The 15,333-nt window shown below is 54.0% G+C and overlaps 2 protein-coding genes across 2 annotated transcripts; one reads left to right on the forward strand and one right to left on the reverse strand.

Moving 5' to 3' along the window:
- Window positions 1-962: 962 nt before the first annotated feature.
- Window positions 963-4,918, forward strand: NCCRP1 (NCCRP1, F-box associated domain containing). The gene is made up of 6 exons (XM_030797000.1): window positions 963-1,312; window positions 2,044-2,106; window positions 2,193-2,244; window positions 3,202-3,297; window positions 4,381-4,519; window positions 4,651-4,918. Exons 1-6 carry the CDS (start codon window positions 976-978, stop codon window positions 4,789-4,791), a joined length of 828 nt encoding a protein of 275 aa, XP_030652860.1. The 5' UTR covers window positions 963-975; the 3' UTR covers window positions 4,792-4,918.
- Window positions 4,919-6,304: 1,386 nt separating this feature from the next.
- SYCN (syncollin) lies at window positions 6,305-8,251 on the reverse strand. The gene is given in 3 exon segments (XM_003270382.4): window positions 6,305-6,469; window positions 7,335-7,687; window positions 7,689-8,251. Coding segments are annotated over 3 exon segments (417 nt in total). The 5' UTR covers window positions 7,743-8,251; the 3' UTR covers window positions 6,305-6,459.
- Window positions 8,252-15,333: the final 7,082 nt, after the last annotated feature.

Genomic DNA, 15,333 nt, shown 5'->3' on the forward strand with positions numbered 1-15,333 from the left:
GATGTGACCATGGGCAGGAAGTGGCTGTGGGCATCTGGCTCTACAGGTTCCTCTGCTACCCCACTTCCTCCACACCTGACCTCCTGTCCCCACCTGTGCCCCATCCCTTGCTCCCACCTCCTTGTGACCTCTGATGGAGGAGGCTTCTGCAGCCCCCCAGCCCAGTCCCAGGCAGGGGTGCAGGCCCCCAGAACACCCAGTTGGGATCACTGCTTCCCTCTCACTGCCATCTTTGTGCCTCCCTGGGGTCCCCCATCTCTGAGGCTCCTCATCTCTGGTTTTGGGTGTCTCTCTGCTCTCCTCACCTTGGTTTTCTGGACAGTACGTGTCAGGGCCCCATGGGGGTGTCCTAGGTGAGGACAGAGAAGGAAGTGGCAGAGGCAGGACCTCCCCTTTGCACCTCAGCTCATCCATCCCCTCCCCCTCCACAGAGTGGGGAGGGGGAGGGGGGGGTCTTCGTTAATTAGCCTCTTAATCCTGCCATGCTGGATCTTAATGAGGTGCACGGATCCCATTAGACAGCCCGGAGCCCTGGCATTAGCGCATTTGTCACACGCTCTGTCAGGCCCACGCTGGGTCCTCAGCTGGCCCTGGGAAAATTGGGGCAGGAAGTCTGGGGACCTAAGGAGGGGCCCGGTGCCTGGTTTCCTGGATCCGAGGGAGGAGGGGCTGGGGGCCTGGATTCCTGGGTCTGAGGGAAGAGGGGCTGGTGCCTGGACTCCTGGGTCTGAGGGAGGAGAGGCTGGGGTCTTGAATTCCTGGGTCTGAGGGAGGAGGGGCTAGGGGCCTGGACTCCTGGGTCTGAGGGAGGAGGAATGGGGGCCTGGACTCCTGGGTCTGAGGGAGGAGGGTCCGAAGGACAAGACCCTCCCCCGACACGCCCCTCTCTTAAATGCAACCCAGGGTGCCCTGCCCCTTCCCGCTCCCAGTTAACCCCAGCCCTGCGAAACCGGGACAGTCGGGCAGCCTCGAGGGATGGAGGAGGTGCGTGAGGGACAAGCGCTCGGTGGCGGGATGGAAGCCGATGGGCCCGCGAGTCCCCAGGAGCTGCCTCCCTCGCCACGGTCGCCCTCACCGCCGCCGTCGCCGCCACCACTGCCCTCGCCGCCGTCGCTGCCATCGCCCACAGCTCCGGAGGCCCCCGAGCTCCCCGAGCCGGAGCAGCCGTCCGAGGCTCACGCCCGGCAGCTGCTGCTGGAGGAGTGGGGGCCCCTGAGCGGGGGTCTGGAGCTGCCCCAGCGCCTCACCTGGAAGCTGCTCCTGCTGCGGCGGCCGCTCTACCGCAACCTGCTGCGCTCGCCCAACCCCGAAGGTGCGCACGCCCCGAGCAGCCAGGAGGCACCACCCTGACCGTCTGTCTCTTCCTCTTTCCTTCTCTGTTTCTTATCTCTCTGTCTCTTTGTCTCTCTCTGTCTCTGCATTTCTCTGCATCCCTCTGTCTCCTTTTCTGTCATTGCACCTCTCCATTTTACCACGTGTCTCTCTGTCATGTCTCTAACCTACCTCTCTCACACCTCTCCCTCACACCTCTCCATCTCTCTTTCTCTCTCCTCCTCTCTCTCTTCCCCTCTGCCTATGTTTCTGTCTCTTGAGACAGAGTCTTGCTGTCGCCCAGGCTGGAGTGCAGTGGTGCAATCTCAGCTCACTGCAATCTCCGCCTCCCAGGCTCAAGCAATTCTCCTGCCTCAGTCTCCCGAGTAGCTGGGATTACAGACATGCATCACGATGCCTGGCTAATTTTTGTATTTTTAGTAGAGACAGGGTTTCACCATGTTGGCCAGGCTGGGCTGGTTTCAAACTCTTGGCCTGTCTCTTTCTCTGGGTTCTTCTCTCTGTCCCTCTGTCTCTGTCTCTGTCTCACCACACCCCACTTACCCCTGGCATTGCCCTCTCCCCAGAGCCCTGACTCACTCATCCCTGCCGGGCTGCCCTGACCTGGCGCAGATTCCTGCCCTTCCAGTGTGTAGCCCTGCGGGTAGGGAGGGGTGAGGTGGTGGAAGGTGGAGGGGCTGCCCAGAGGCTCCACTCACCTGTCCATTTCAGGCATCAACATTTATGAGCCAGCACCCCCTACTGGTCCCACCCAGCGACCCCTGGAAACTCTGGGTAAGTGCTTGGAGGGTCGGATTGCTGAGGGTGGGGAGGGTCCTCCAGCATTGGGGTGTTCTAACCCTTTGCTCCCCAACCTGCAGGCAATTTCCGTGGCTGGTACATTAGAACCGAAAAGCTCCAGCAGAACAAAAGGTGAGTCGCCAGGGCTGGTGTGGCTTATACTCCATTCCCTGCTCCACCCCTCTTTGCTGTGAGATCTGGAGAAACTGACTTGGCCTCTCTGGACCTCCATTTCCTGCTCTGTAAACAGGGTTAGCATAAGAGAGAATGCTTGTAAAACACACAGCATAGGGCCCGGCCAGGTCTGGCTAGCATCAGTCAATAGCAGCTATTATTGGTTTTTGGTGTTTGGTTTTAAGATGAAGTCTCACTCTGTTTCCCAGACTGGAGTGCAGTGGCGCAATCTCAGCTCACTGCAACCTCTGCCTCCCAGGTTCAAGCAATTCTCCTGCCTCAGCCTCCTGAGTAGATAGGATTACAGGTGTGCGCCACCATGCCCAGCTCATTTTGTATTTTTAGTAGAGATGGCATTTTACCATGTCGGCCAGGCTGGTCTCGAACTCCTGACCTCAAGTGATCTGCCTGCCTCAGCCTCCCAAAGTGCTCAGATTACAGGCGTGGGCCACCGCACCTGGCTATTCTTGTTATTATTCTTGTTGTAATTATTCTAAGGCTCTTTCCCTGGGAGGGGAAGAGTCACCCCAGGCCACCCCCTGTCCTCCATGAAACAGAGCCTTGCCCCTGCACAGTAGAAGAGCTGGTGTGACTTGGAGGCTCGGGGTCACACAGGCCAGGTTTGGGATCCTGGCTTTGCCACATGTTTGCTGCTTGACCTTGGACACGTCTCTCCATCCTCAGCCTCAGATTCCTTGTCTGTAGCATGGGGTTCAGGATGCATTGCCCTCAGAGGGGCCCATGGGGACTGAGAGTGGAAGGTGCTGAGGGAGCACCCCACGTGTGGGGACCCAAGCTATCCCTAAGAAAGCACTAAGACAGAGCTTCCTGCTCCCTGGAGCCAGGCCGACCGGGGAGATCCCAGAGGATCCTGGCAGATCGCAGACCCCGCCTCTCCCGGCCCTTCTTTCACAGCTGGACAGTGAAGCAGCAGTGTGTGGACCTTCTGGCCGAGGGCCTGTGGGAGGAGCTGCTGGATGACGAACAACCAGACATTACGGTCATGGACTGGTGCGTGCCCCTGCCCTGCCAGCCTGACCCCATGATCACGCAGGGCTGCCCAGAGCACGAGCCTTACTCTGAGCTCCCCTTGCTTTCAGCCCCTCACCAAGACCCTCCTGGTGCTACAGGGTCCTGCCCTGCCCACCCCCCTGGCCCCTTCTGTTTGAGCCTTTCAGATTTTGAAATGTGCCAGGGGGTTACTGAGGCTGATCCTTATTTATTTTTCTTTTCTTTTTCTTTTTTTTTTTGAGACAGTCTCACTCTGTCGCCCATGCTGGACTACAGTGGTGCCATCTTGGCTCACTGCTACCTCTGCCTCCCAGGTTCAAGCGATTCTCCTGCCTCAGCTTCCCAAGTAACTGGGACTACAGGCACGTGCCACCACACCCAGCTAATTTCTGTATTTTTAGTAGAGACGGGGTTTCACCATGTTGCCCAGGCTGGTCTCGAACTCCTGACCTCAAGTGATCCACCCGCCTTGGCCTCCCAAAGTGCTGGGATTATAGGTGTGAGCCACTGTGCCCAGCCTATTCCTTATTTCTTAAAAGCCTGTCACCCTCTATTCTCAAGACAAATTCCGTCTTATTCCTTAGGAGTCACTTACACATGGCTCCACCAGGAAGCCTTCCCTGATCACCCCTCAGCTGGGTCAGGTGCATTTGCTCCAGTGCCCTGTGCCCCCCATCCTGGTCCCAACCTCTCTGTGCCTCCAATTCCAGCCCCAACCCCTCTGCCTGGGTCCCCAGTTCCGGCCCCCAACCCCTCTGCCTGTGTCCCCAGTTCTGTCCCCAACTCCTCTGCCTGGGTCCCCCCATCCTGGCCCTGACCCCTCTGCCTGTGCTCCCCATCCCAACCCTGGCTGTTCCTGGCTGTCATGTTTGATGGCATACCTGCCTCCCTCACTGGACTGTGAATCCCGTGTGGATGGGGTGTGGGGCTGTCTTGGTCACTGCTATGTTGCCAGCACCAACCAGCTCAGAGCTGTGCACAGCGTGGGTAGCAGCATGTGTGTTGAATGGGGAATGGGGCCAGGGGCTGGGGCTGGGTAGCTGAGACTGCAGTGGCAGATGAAGGCCTTGACCCTGCCTGCAGGTTTGAGGACAGCCGGCTGGATGTGTGTGTCTACGAGCTGCACGTCTGGCTGCTGGCGGCTGACCGCCGCACTGTCATTGCTCAGCACCATGTGGCCCCCCAAACTTCTGGGAGAGGACCCCCTGGCCGCTGGGTCCAGGTGAGACTCTGGGCCCTGGGGCCCTCAACCCCAGACGTGTGTTCTTGACCCAAGACCTCATAGAGGGAGGAGAACCGGTCCGCGGGTCCTCGAAAAGGGCTCCTCCCTAACCCCGGGTGCTGTCACCACAGGTGTCCCACGTATTCCGCCATTATGGTCCCGGTGTGCGCTTTATCCACTTCCTGCACAAGGCCAAGAACCGCATGGAGCCTGGTGGGCTGAGGCGGACACGGGTGACCGACTCCTCCGTGTCTGTGCAGCTCCGGGAGTGACTGGCTGGCTCCTCTGTCCTGACCCCACAGCACCTCCCTGACCTTTAGAAGCCCCAACTCTTAGCCACCTCCTAGGCCCCTTATTCCTCCCTGGCCCTTGGCTTCTCTCTTGATGGACAGCTTCACACACCCTTAAGCGATGGACTCCAGCATTTTCCCAGCACTCTCTGAGCCCCGTGAGGGCGGAGCCACTCCTTGTAAATTCAGTGCCTGACAGATGCTCTGGCACAGATGCTCTGTAGATCAGACGTGAGTCACTGCCCCCAGCCATTCCATATCTCTTAAGTCTCAGAATCTCCCCTAGCCCCCTCCAGGTGTCTGCAGTGGTCGTCCCCTCAAAACTGTCCCACACCCTCCTCCTAGGACCCTTTGTGTATCTCCTCCAGCTACCGCAGAGCCCCCAAACCCAGGCATCTATCAAAGTCCCTCATTCATGAGGGTGGTGGGGACACAGACTGCGACCAGAACAGAAATATGAAAATGTGAATGACAGTGTCCCCCTTGTGTGGAATGTGGGGATTAAAAGCATTTATCAACCTCTAAGTCCTGATCTGATCACTTGCAGATCCTAGCCCTAGCACAGGGCTGGGTCCTAGAAGGCCCCCTGCTGTCCCCTGCAGGAACCATGGAGGGAATCCGGAGGCCCCTGGGAGGCCAGAAACGGCTCAAGGAAGAGTGTTTGTTTGTTTGTTTGTTTTGAGGCAGAGTCTCGCTCTGTTGCCCAGGCTGGAGTGCAGTGGCACGATCTCAGCTCACTGCAACCTCCACCTCCCAGGTTCAAGCGATTTCTGGCTAATGTTTGTGGGTTTTTTTGTTTGTTTGTTTGTTTTGTTTTGAGATGGAGTCTCGCTCTGTTGCCCAGGCTGGAGTGCAGTGGCATATCTCAGCTCACTGCAAGCTCCACCTCCCAGGTTCATGCCATTCTCCTGCCTCAGCCTCCCGAGTAGCTGGGACTACAGGCGCCCACCACCACGCCCGGCTAATTTTTTTTGTATTTTTAGTAGAGACGGGGTTTCACCGTGTTAGCCAGGATGGTCTCAATCTCCTGACCTCGTGATCCACCTGCCTCGGCCTCCCAAAGTGCTGGGATTACAGGCATGAGCCACCGCGCCCGGCCCTAATGTTTGTATTTTTAGTACAGATGGGGTTTCACCATGTTTGCCAGGCTGGCCTTGAACTCCTGACTTCAGGTGATCCGCCCACCTCAGCCTCCCAAAGTGCTGGGATTACAGGCCTGAGCCACCACACCAGGGCTAAGGAAGAGCTATTACTGAAACTGACTGTTTCATATTTAACAGTCAGCCCAAGGCTCCCTTGCAGTTCACTCACATGTCCTTCTGTGGCTGTGTGTCTTCGTGCACACCTAAAACCATGTCCGAGTCGATAGCGTGTCCTCATCCATGGCATTGTCCTGGGTATGGGCTGACCCAGGCCCAACCACCCTGCTCTCTCCTCCCTCCCACTCGGTCCAGTGAGGACTTGCATCCCAGGGACAAGCAGATGACGGACGGGGACAACTGCACAAAGGCTGTATTGCAGGGGAGGTGGGAGGGGGCAGGCAGAATGCTCCTCCTCCTGGGTCTTGGGGCCCCAGAGCAGAGCCCAGGGATGGGCTGAGTGAGGGGCTTGGCACTCTGTGGAAGCTGCAGATGAGAAACCAGCAAAGCATCAGCTGCACCTGAAATGTAATCAAGAATTCCTTCCAGGGGATCTCAGAGACCCAGAGTCTGGTGAGTTCTAGAAGCCTGAGACTGGCTGGGGGCTGGGGAGTCTGGGTCTGAGGCTCCAAGTTCAGGAACCAGGGATCCTAGCCTGGGAGTTTGGAGCTGGGGGCTCCTTGGAGCTCCTGGGGGACAGGAATGGCTGGGGAGGGTTTGGGAGGGTGTCACCGCTGGATCTAGGTCCCAGGTCTGTGAGTGCAAGGTGGCCTCAGGGACCTCCAGGGTTGGGTCTTGGGGGTGGGCTGTGGGACTGGTTTTAGGGCTGAGGCTGGTCTAGTGGGTCTAGGGGAGTGGACAGCATGAAGGCTACACACTGGGTGTTCCTATAATTGAGTCTGGGGTCTTGAGGTCTGGGTTAGTTTTGGAGTCTGGGAGCTTTGAGATGTGATGATCTGGGGGATGGGGGCTGGCTTTGGTTCTGGGGACTCCAAGGTGAGGGGGTCTAGGAGCTCTCAGTCCCCAGAATTAGCCAGCCCTCTCTGGGAAGTACAGCTGTGGGCGGGTGGGTAGGCGGAAGATTCCAGAAGGTGGAGGGTTGGCTCTGAATCCCAGAGCTGGGGCGGAGATCTCGGTCCCAGGGACCTGGGCTGCAGGTGGAGTGGGGACCGGGTGCTGGGGGTGAGAAGAAGGAGGACCTGGTTTGGGTGAGGACTCTGAGATGGGGGCCTCCAGGACTGGTTCTAGGGAGGCCTGGTGCTCCCAGTTCCAGTCGGGAGCTCAGGGGTGTGGAGCAGCCTCGGGGCTTGGGTGGTGGGTGTGGGGGCTTGTGCGGAGCTGGGGCCTGGGCCTGGAGTGGGCTCGGAGCTTTGGGCGGCCGGGCACCTGCAGTAGAGCGCGGAGATAGCGTTGGACCAGTTTCCTAAGATGCCCCGGCGGTACTCCTCCAGGCGCGGGTAGGTGCCGGCAGAGAACTTGTGCGTCTTGCCCGCCTTGCCTTGCAGGGACCACACGGTGAGCTCGCAGCGCGGGGCCACCACAAGTGAGGAGGCGGTGTTGGCCCAGTTGGAGGGCAGGTAGAGCAGGTCTGCGCCCGGCTCCAGCGACAGCTCGGCGTCCCCGCAGCAGTTCTCATAGTAGGGGTCGCTCTTGTCATAGAGCTTGGCGCAAGTGCGCGTCCCGTCCGAGTTCTTGAGGTCGGCCGAGGCGGGGCAGGCGCCCTGGGCGCAGGGCGCAGGGCACAGCGGCCAGGGCAAGGGCCAGGGCCAGCAGCAGCGGGCGCAGCGGGGACATGGTGGCAGTGCCATGCCGCAGCCTCGCGCGCTTTTATGCGCCCGACCCGTGGGAAGGGACAGGCTGCGAGATAAGGACTCATCGAGGGAAGGGGAGGGCGCCCCTCCCTCAGGAGCCAGGAGACCTGCCTAACCTAGGTCGGAAACCCACAACCCTGAGTACAAGGTGGACGCTGTGTATAGAACTTAGCACCTTAAGATGTTAGGTGACCAACAACATTATAAAGAGAGACAATAGACAGAACTTGAGGAGGAGTCATTTGCAGCACAGAGGGTGGCACAGGTTAATAAACAGAAATGGGAAGAGCTCTTAAAAACTGACAAGGGGCTTGCTGGTGGCTCACGCCTGTAATCCCAGCACTTTGGGAGGCCTAGACGGGTGGATCGCTTGGGCCCAGGAGTTTGAGACCAGTCTGGGCAACATAGGAAGATCCCATCCCTACTGAAAAATAAAATTAGCTCAGCTTGGTGGCATGGCCTGTAGTCCCAGCTACTCACAAAGCCGAGGCGGGAGGATCGCTTGAGCCCAGGAGTTCGAGGCTACAGTGAGCCAAGATCGTTTCACTGGACTCCAGCCTGGACAACAAAGACAGGAAAAAAGAAAGATAAGGAATGGAACAACCTTTATGCTATTAGGATAGAAAAAGATAAGGAATGGAACAACTCTTATTCTAAATAAGGAAAGACTGGGAGGGGGAGGCAGGAGTGGGAGGCTGGGGCCTCCTGGATGGGCAGGCTCCCTCCCTGGGAGGCAGGACCTTGGGAAAGGAGAAGCTGGAGATAAGGATAGAGGCCCTTGTGGTGGGGGGGCAGGTAGAGAAGGAGATGGGGAGGAGTCCCACGCCCCACCCGCACCAGGCTCAGACTGGGCGATCTTCCCAACCAAGGCTGGCAATCCAGAATCTGTGAAGTACAAGATAGCAGTATTTGCATAACACGTTAAAAACCTTTTGCAAGACAGTGTACAAAGGCTTGAGGAGATACTTGCAACATTTCAAAAGCATAGCATTGCAAGCTATAATATATAAAGAGTACACACAGGTTGGGCACGGTGGCTCATGCCTGTAATCACAATACTTTGGGAGACTGAGGCAGGTGGATCATTTGAGGCCAGGAGTTCGAGACCAGCCTGGCCAACATGGTGAAACCCCGTCTCTACTTAAAGTACAAAAATTAGCCAGGCGTGGTGGCACGTGCCTGTAGTCCCAGCTACTCGGGAGGCTGAGGGATGAGAATCACTTGAACCTGGGAGGCGGAGGTTGCAGTGAGCCGAGATCGCGCCATTGCACTCCAGTCTGGGTGACAGAGTGACTCTGCCAAAAAAAAAAAAAAAAAGAAAGAGAAAGAAAGAGAGAGAGAGAAAGAAGAAGGAAAGAAAAAGAAAGAGAGAGAGAGAGAGAGAAAGAAAGGAAGGAAGGAAGAAAGAGAAAGAGAAAGAAAGAAAGAAAGAAAGAAAGAAAGAAAGAAAGAAAGAAAGAAGAAAGAAAGGGAAAGAAAGAAAGAAGGAAGAAAGAAAGGGAAAGAAAGAAGGAAGAAAGAAAGGGAAAGAAAGAAAGAAGGAAGGAAGGAAGAAAGAAAGGGAAAGAAGAAAGAAAGAGAGAAAGAAAGAAAGAAAAGAAACAAGGAAAAATTAGAGCGGCATAGGAAGGAGAGGGAGACTGGAACCCTCGGGCTAGACAGGGACCCCGGACCTCTGGGAGCCTGGCCAGGGCCCTTCCAAGGTTCTTTGGAGTTCCCAGCCTCTTCCCAAAACAGGGTCAAGAGTGTGGATGTGCTGATTAGAGAGACAAGGGTCCACTGGCTCTGTCAGTACAGGTGTAGGCCTTGGTTTCCTCATCTGTGAAATGGGTAATGTTTCCTCCTACACCATAGGAATGTTGAAAAGGTTACAGGGGATGGTAGAAGGGATGTGGTTTAGGAGGACGGTCCATGGAGTCAAACTGCCTGGGTCCAAATTCCAGCTCCTCTACGTGCTGTGCACACGAAGGCCTCAGGGACACGCTGATGGTACCTACCTCAGAGTGCTGGTATAAGGAATAAATTAATTGGGCTGGGCGCAGAGGCTCACGCCTGTAATCCCAGCACTTTGGGAGGCCAAGGCAGGAGGATCACTTGAGGTCAGGAGTTTGAGATCAGCCTGGCCAACATGGCAAAGCCCCATCTCTACTAAAAATACAAAACTTATCCGGGCGTGGTGGCAGGTGCCTGTAATCCCAGCTACTTGGGAGGCTGAAGCAGAAGAATTGCTTAAACCTGGGAGGCTGAGGCTGCAATGAGCCAAGATCGTGCCACTGCACTCCAGCCTGGGTGAGTGAGACCCTGCCAAAAAAAAAAAAAAAAGGAATAAATGAATTAATCCATGTAACAGTACTTAGAGAAGGGATCGGTCTTTGCTAAGTGCCATATGAGCATTTGCCGTCATCATCACCGTCATCTTTTTTTTTTTTTTTTTTTTAGAGATAGTCTCACTCTGTCTCCCAGGTCTGCAACCTCAACCTACCGGGCTTAAGCAATCCTCCCACCTCAGCCTCATGAGTAGGGAACATGCCATCACAGGCACGTGCCACCACACCCTGCTAATTTTTTGATTTTTTTTGTAGAGATGGGGTTTCACCATGTTGCCCAGGCTGGTCTCGAACTCTTGGACTCAATCAATCCTCCTGCCTCCCACAGTGCTGGGATTACAGGTATGAGCCACTGCACCCGGTGCATCATTATTATTATTAAAACCTTCAGCACGGTGCCTGGCACATAGTGAGGACTCAAACGTAAACCATCACAACAACATAACACCAACAATTTGCTGTTATCCATGGTCGCTCAGCTAAACCTATGCCCTGCTGGTCCTCCTCAGATGCTATGGCTTCCACCTCGGGCGGGGTAGGGCTGTTATTAAGAGCCAAAGACTGGAAATACTTGGAAGTGGTTTCAGATGTTGACTCTGCCACCTGCTTGCTGAACAACCTTGGGAAAATGAACTTACCTCTCTGAGCTTCAGTTTCCTCCTACTTTCAATGGGATAACAGAAAATGAGGTCTCATGAGCCAGGCATGATGGCACATGCCCGTAGTCCCAGCTGCTTAGGAGGCCAAGGCAGGAGGATTACTTGAGTCCAGGAAGTCGAGGCTGCATGGAGCTGTGATTGCCCCACTGTGCTCCAGCCTGGGCAATAGAGGGAAACCCTGTCTCTAAAAAAAAAAAAGAAAAGAAAAGAAAAAGAAAAAAAAAAAGACGTCTCTATAAAGTAACTTACAACTGATATAAAACATTATGAACAATCCATATAATTGTTATTTATAAATATAATATAGGCCGGGCACAGTGGTTCATGCCTGTAATCCTGGCACTCTGGGAGGCCAAGGCGGGAGGATCACTTGAGGTCAGGAGTTTCGAGACCAGCTTGGCCAACATGGTGAAACCCTGTCTCTACTAAAAAAATACAAAAGGCCGGGCGCGGTGGCTCATGCCTGTAATCCCAGCACTTTGGGAGGCCGAGGCGGGCGGATCACGAGGTCAGGAGATTGAGACCATCCTGGCTAACACAGTGAAACCCCGTCTCTACTAAAAATACAAAAAATTAGCCAGGCGAGATGGCGGGCGCCTGTAGTCCCAGCTACTCGGAGAGGCTGAGGCAGGAGAATGGCGTGAACCCCCGGGAGTGGAGCCTGCAGTGAGCCGAGATCGCGCCACTGCACTCCAGCCTGGGCGACAGCGAAACTCTGTCTCAAAATAAAAAAAAAAAAATACAAAAATTAGCTGGACGTGGTGGCACATGCCTGTAATCCCAGCTACTCAGGAGGCTGAGGAGGGAGGATCGCTTGATCCTGGGAGGCGGAGGTTGTAGTGAGCCAAGATCGTGCCACCGCACTCCAGCCTGGGTGACAAAGTGAGACTCCATCTCCAAAAAAAAAAAAAAGGGAAATATATATATATATATATACATATATATGTACATAAATGTAATATGAATACTTAATATACAATATTGCATTAATACAATAGTATAAATGCAAATACATAAAGCATGAAGTGCCGTGCCCAGCACATGATAGGTACTCAATACATGGAAGCTATTATGACTGTTCTCCCATCAGCTCTGAGACCCTGGTCATTGGCCTGGCCCTGCCCGGGGATCCTTCTTTCTCATTTCCTTTTGTGATCCGTTGAAATCTAACCTCCAGCTGCTAACTTCCCAGAGAGCCTCCTTGGTTCCAGGGACACAGAACACCCACCCTCTGGCTCTGCACCGCCCCAGACATAGGGATGGAGGAAAGCAGAGTCACTTAGAGTTATGAGCTTCAGACACAGAGAGTGACATGGCCAGGGAGACCCTGACAGGGAGACAGACGCAGGCACAGGAAGGAACACCGAACCCACTGAGGCACAGTACACAGCCCGCGTCTGACAGAGCCCACAGAGACCCAGGGCCTGGGTACAGCATTTTCAATCCGGCCTCACACACATGGGCAGGGCGTAGGGACACGCATCACACAGCCAGCCACTGATGGTCCTGGATTCTCACTGGTGAATCCTAGGGTAGACACATGCACAGCTCTGGGGCAACACGTCCCCCCGTCCCCCAACGGAACCACACACAGCCATTGTCACTAAGAAGCCTCCAGTCTTCCTCCACTCCCGCCCTACACTCTACAAATCTCACACCTGTGAAATCTTTTTTTTTTTTTTTTTTTTTTTTTTTTTTGAGACAGAGTTTCGCTCTTGTTGCCCAGGCTGCTGGAGTGCAATGGTACGATCTCGGCTCATGCAACCTCTGCCTCCCGGGTTCAAGCGATTCTCCTGCCTCGGCCTTTGGAGTAGCTGGGATTACAGGTGCCCACCACCACGCCCAGATAATTTTTTGTATTTTTAATAGAGACAGGGTTTTGTCATGTTGGCCAGGCTGGTCTTGAACTGCTGACCTCAGGTGATCCACCCACCTCGGCCTCCCAAAGTGCTGGGTGTGAGCCACCATGCCTGGCCTCTTTTTTTTTTTTTTTTTTTTTTTTTTTTTTTTTTTTACATTGTCGGGGTCTCGATCTGTTGGCCAGACTGGTCTCAAAATCCTGGCCAACAGGCTGGAGTGCAGTGACATGATCTTGGCTCACTGCAGCCTCAGCCTCCCAGGTTTAAGCAATTCTTCTGCTTCAGCCTCCCAAGTAGCTGGGATTACAGGCACCTGCCACCATGCCCGGGTAAGTTTTGTATTTTTAGTAGAGATGGGGCTTTGCCATGTTGGCCAGGCTGATCTCAAACTCCTGACCTCAAGTGATCCTCCTGCCTTGGCCTCCCAAAGTGCTGGGATTATAGGCGTGAGCCACTGTGCCCCGCCGACCCAGCTAATTAAAAAAAATTTTTTTTTTTTTTTTAGGGATAGGGTCTTGCTATGTTGCCCAGGCTGGTCTCCAGCTCCTGGACCCAAGTGATCCTCCTGCTTTGGCCTTCCAATGTGTTGGGGTTACAGACATGAGCCACTGCACCCAGCCAGATTATTTCCATGTAATTCTTTTTGTTTGTTTGTTTGTTTGAGACAGAGTCTCGCTCTGTCACCCAGGCTCGAGCGCAGTGGCACGATCTCGGCTCACTGCAAGCTCCGCCTCCCAGGTTCACACCATTCTCCTGCCTCAGCCTCTCCGAGTAGCTGGGACTACAGGCGCCCACCACCACGCCCGGCTAATTTTTTGTATTTTTAGTAGAAACGGGGTTTCACCGTGGTCTCGATCTCCTGACCTCGTGATCCGCCCGCCTCGGCCTCCCAAAGTGCTGGGATTACAAGCTTGAGCCACTGTGCCCGGCGCAATCTGGGTTTTCATAAGCCCTCCTGGTGACTCCAGTGCACACTCAAGTTTGAGAACTGATGGCTAGGGCTTCAGTCTGAGGCTTCCTATGTCACGAATGGTTTATTACATCTAGAATTTTCTTTTCTTTTTCTTTTTCTTTTTGAGACAGAGTGTTGCTCTGTTGCCCAGGCTAGAGTGCAGTGGCATGATCTTGGCTCACTACAACCTCTGCCTCCTAGGTTCAAGTGGTTCTCCTGCCTCAGCCTCCCGAATAGCTGGGATTACAGACACATGCCACCATGCCCAGCTAATTTTTGCATTTTTAGTAGAGACGGGGTTTCACTATGTTGGCCAGGCTGGTCTCGAACTCCTGACCTCAAGCAATCTGCCTGCGTCGGCCTCCCAAAGTGCTGAGATTACAAGCGTGAGCCACCATGCCCAGCCTACGTCTAGAATTTTCTGTATTGATACTTCAATTTGTTTAGATCCTTTAAAAGTATATTTCATGTAATTTTCCTGATTACAGAAAAATATTGTCATTAACAATTAGAAAAGGGAACATCTCCAGTGCCTGGAGCTCCAAATGCCCAGATTGAACTTGAATCTCCTGCAACGCAGACAAAAGATTGGTCGTCAGCTAACCTCAGGACACAGCTGACCTCCATTTTCTCAGATACACCTGCGGCAGGTGAGGTGCCTTGTCTTAAAGGTTCCCAGGGTCCCACAGTCCTTTTCTGGTTTAGGCCAGAGCTACTCAACCTTTAAGGTGCTGCCAACATCCTAGAGGGAGAGGGAGAGGGATATAGGAAAGGTCTTAAGCTACAGATTCTGCTTCAACAGGTTTGGGCTTGGGTTTAGGTCCTGAATTTCCCTTTTTTTTTTTTTTTTTTTTGACAGAGTCTTGCTCTGTCGCCCAGGCTGGGGTGCACTGTAGACAGGATTTCACCATGTTGGCCAGGCTGATCTCGAACTCTTGACCTCAAGCAGTCCGCCCGCCTCGGCCTCCGAAAGTGCTGGGATTACAGGCGTGAGCCACTGCGCCCGGCTGGGTTTAGGTCTGAATTTCCTACAAGTTCCCAGAGCATGCCAGGCTGCTGAGGGCCATTGTTTGAGTGGAGAGACTCTCTGCAAACTGACAGTCTAAGCTGAGACAGATAATGCAAGAATACAGCCCAAGTTTGGAACCTACCACCAGGAGGAGGTGGCAGGAATACACAGGGAAGCCAGGCCAGGAGAACTCAGGGAAGCAATGGAGATGGAAACTCAGATTAAATTCTGAAGGAAGCCGGTGAAGGAAGCTGGATCTGAAACTCTTCAGGGCTGCAATAGCGTTGGTCCAGGAGCTTCTGCGGGTGGGCAGTGAAAACCCTAAGCCAAGCCCAGATTGGGGACAGGGTTTTGCTGGTAGCAGGGCCCGGGAAGGGGGAACCCAGAAGCGCTCAGAGGGTGGCGCCATAGCACAGAGATTGAGCAGGTCCACGACTGTGGGTTCAAATCCTGCCTCTGCCTTTTATGGGCTGTGTGAGTTTCAGCAAGTTACTCAACCTCTCTAAGCTTCAGTTTCCCTCATGTGTGAAGTGGACACAATACACACACAAAAACTGCTTACATGTTCTTGGAGTTTTGAGATTTGTAGGGAGGTTTCCTATTTCTTATTGCTTAATATTGGTCATCAATACATTATGTCTCTCTCTCTCTCTCTGATTTTTTAAAATGTTATTAATTTTTATCAGGCACTCTCCAAGCCAGAGTAGTCTCAGAGACTCCCTCATTTTTTCTTTTCTTTTCTTTTTTTTTTTTTTTTTTGAGATAGAG

Source organism: Nomascus leucogenys, chromosome 17 (assembly GCF_006542625.1).
Source record: "Nomascus leucogenys isolate Asia chromosome 17, Asia_NLE_v1, whole genome shotgun sequence".
NCBI lineage: Eukaryota > Metazoa > Chordata > Mammalia > Primates > Hylobatidae > Nomascus > Nomascus leucogenys.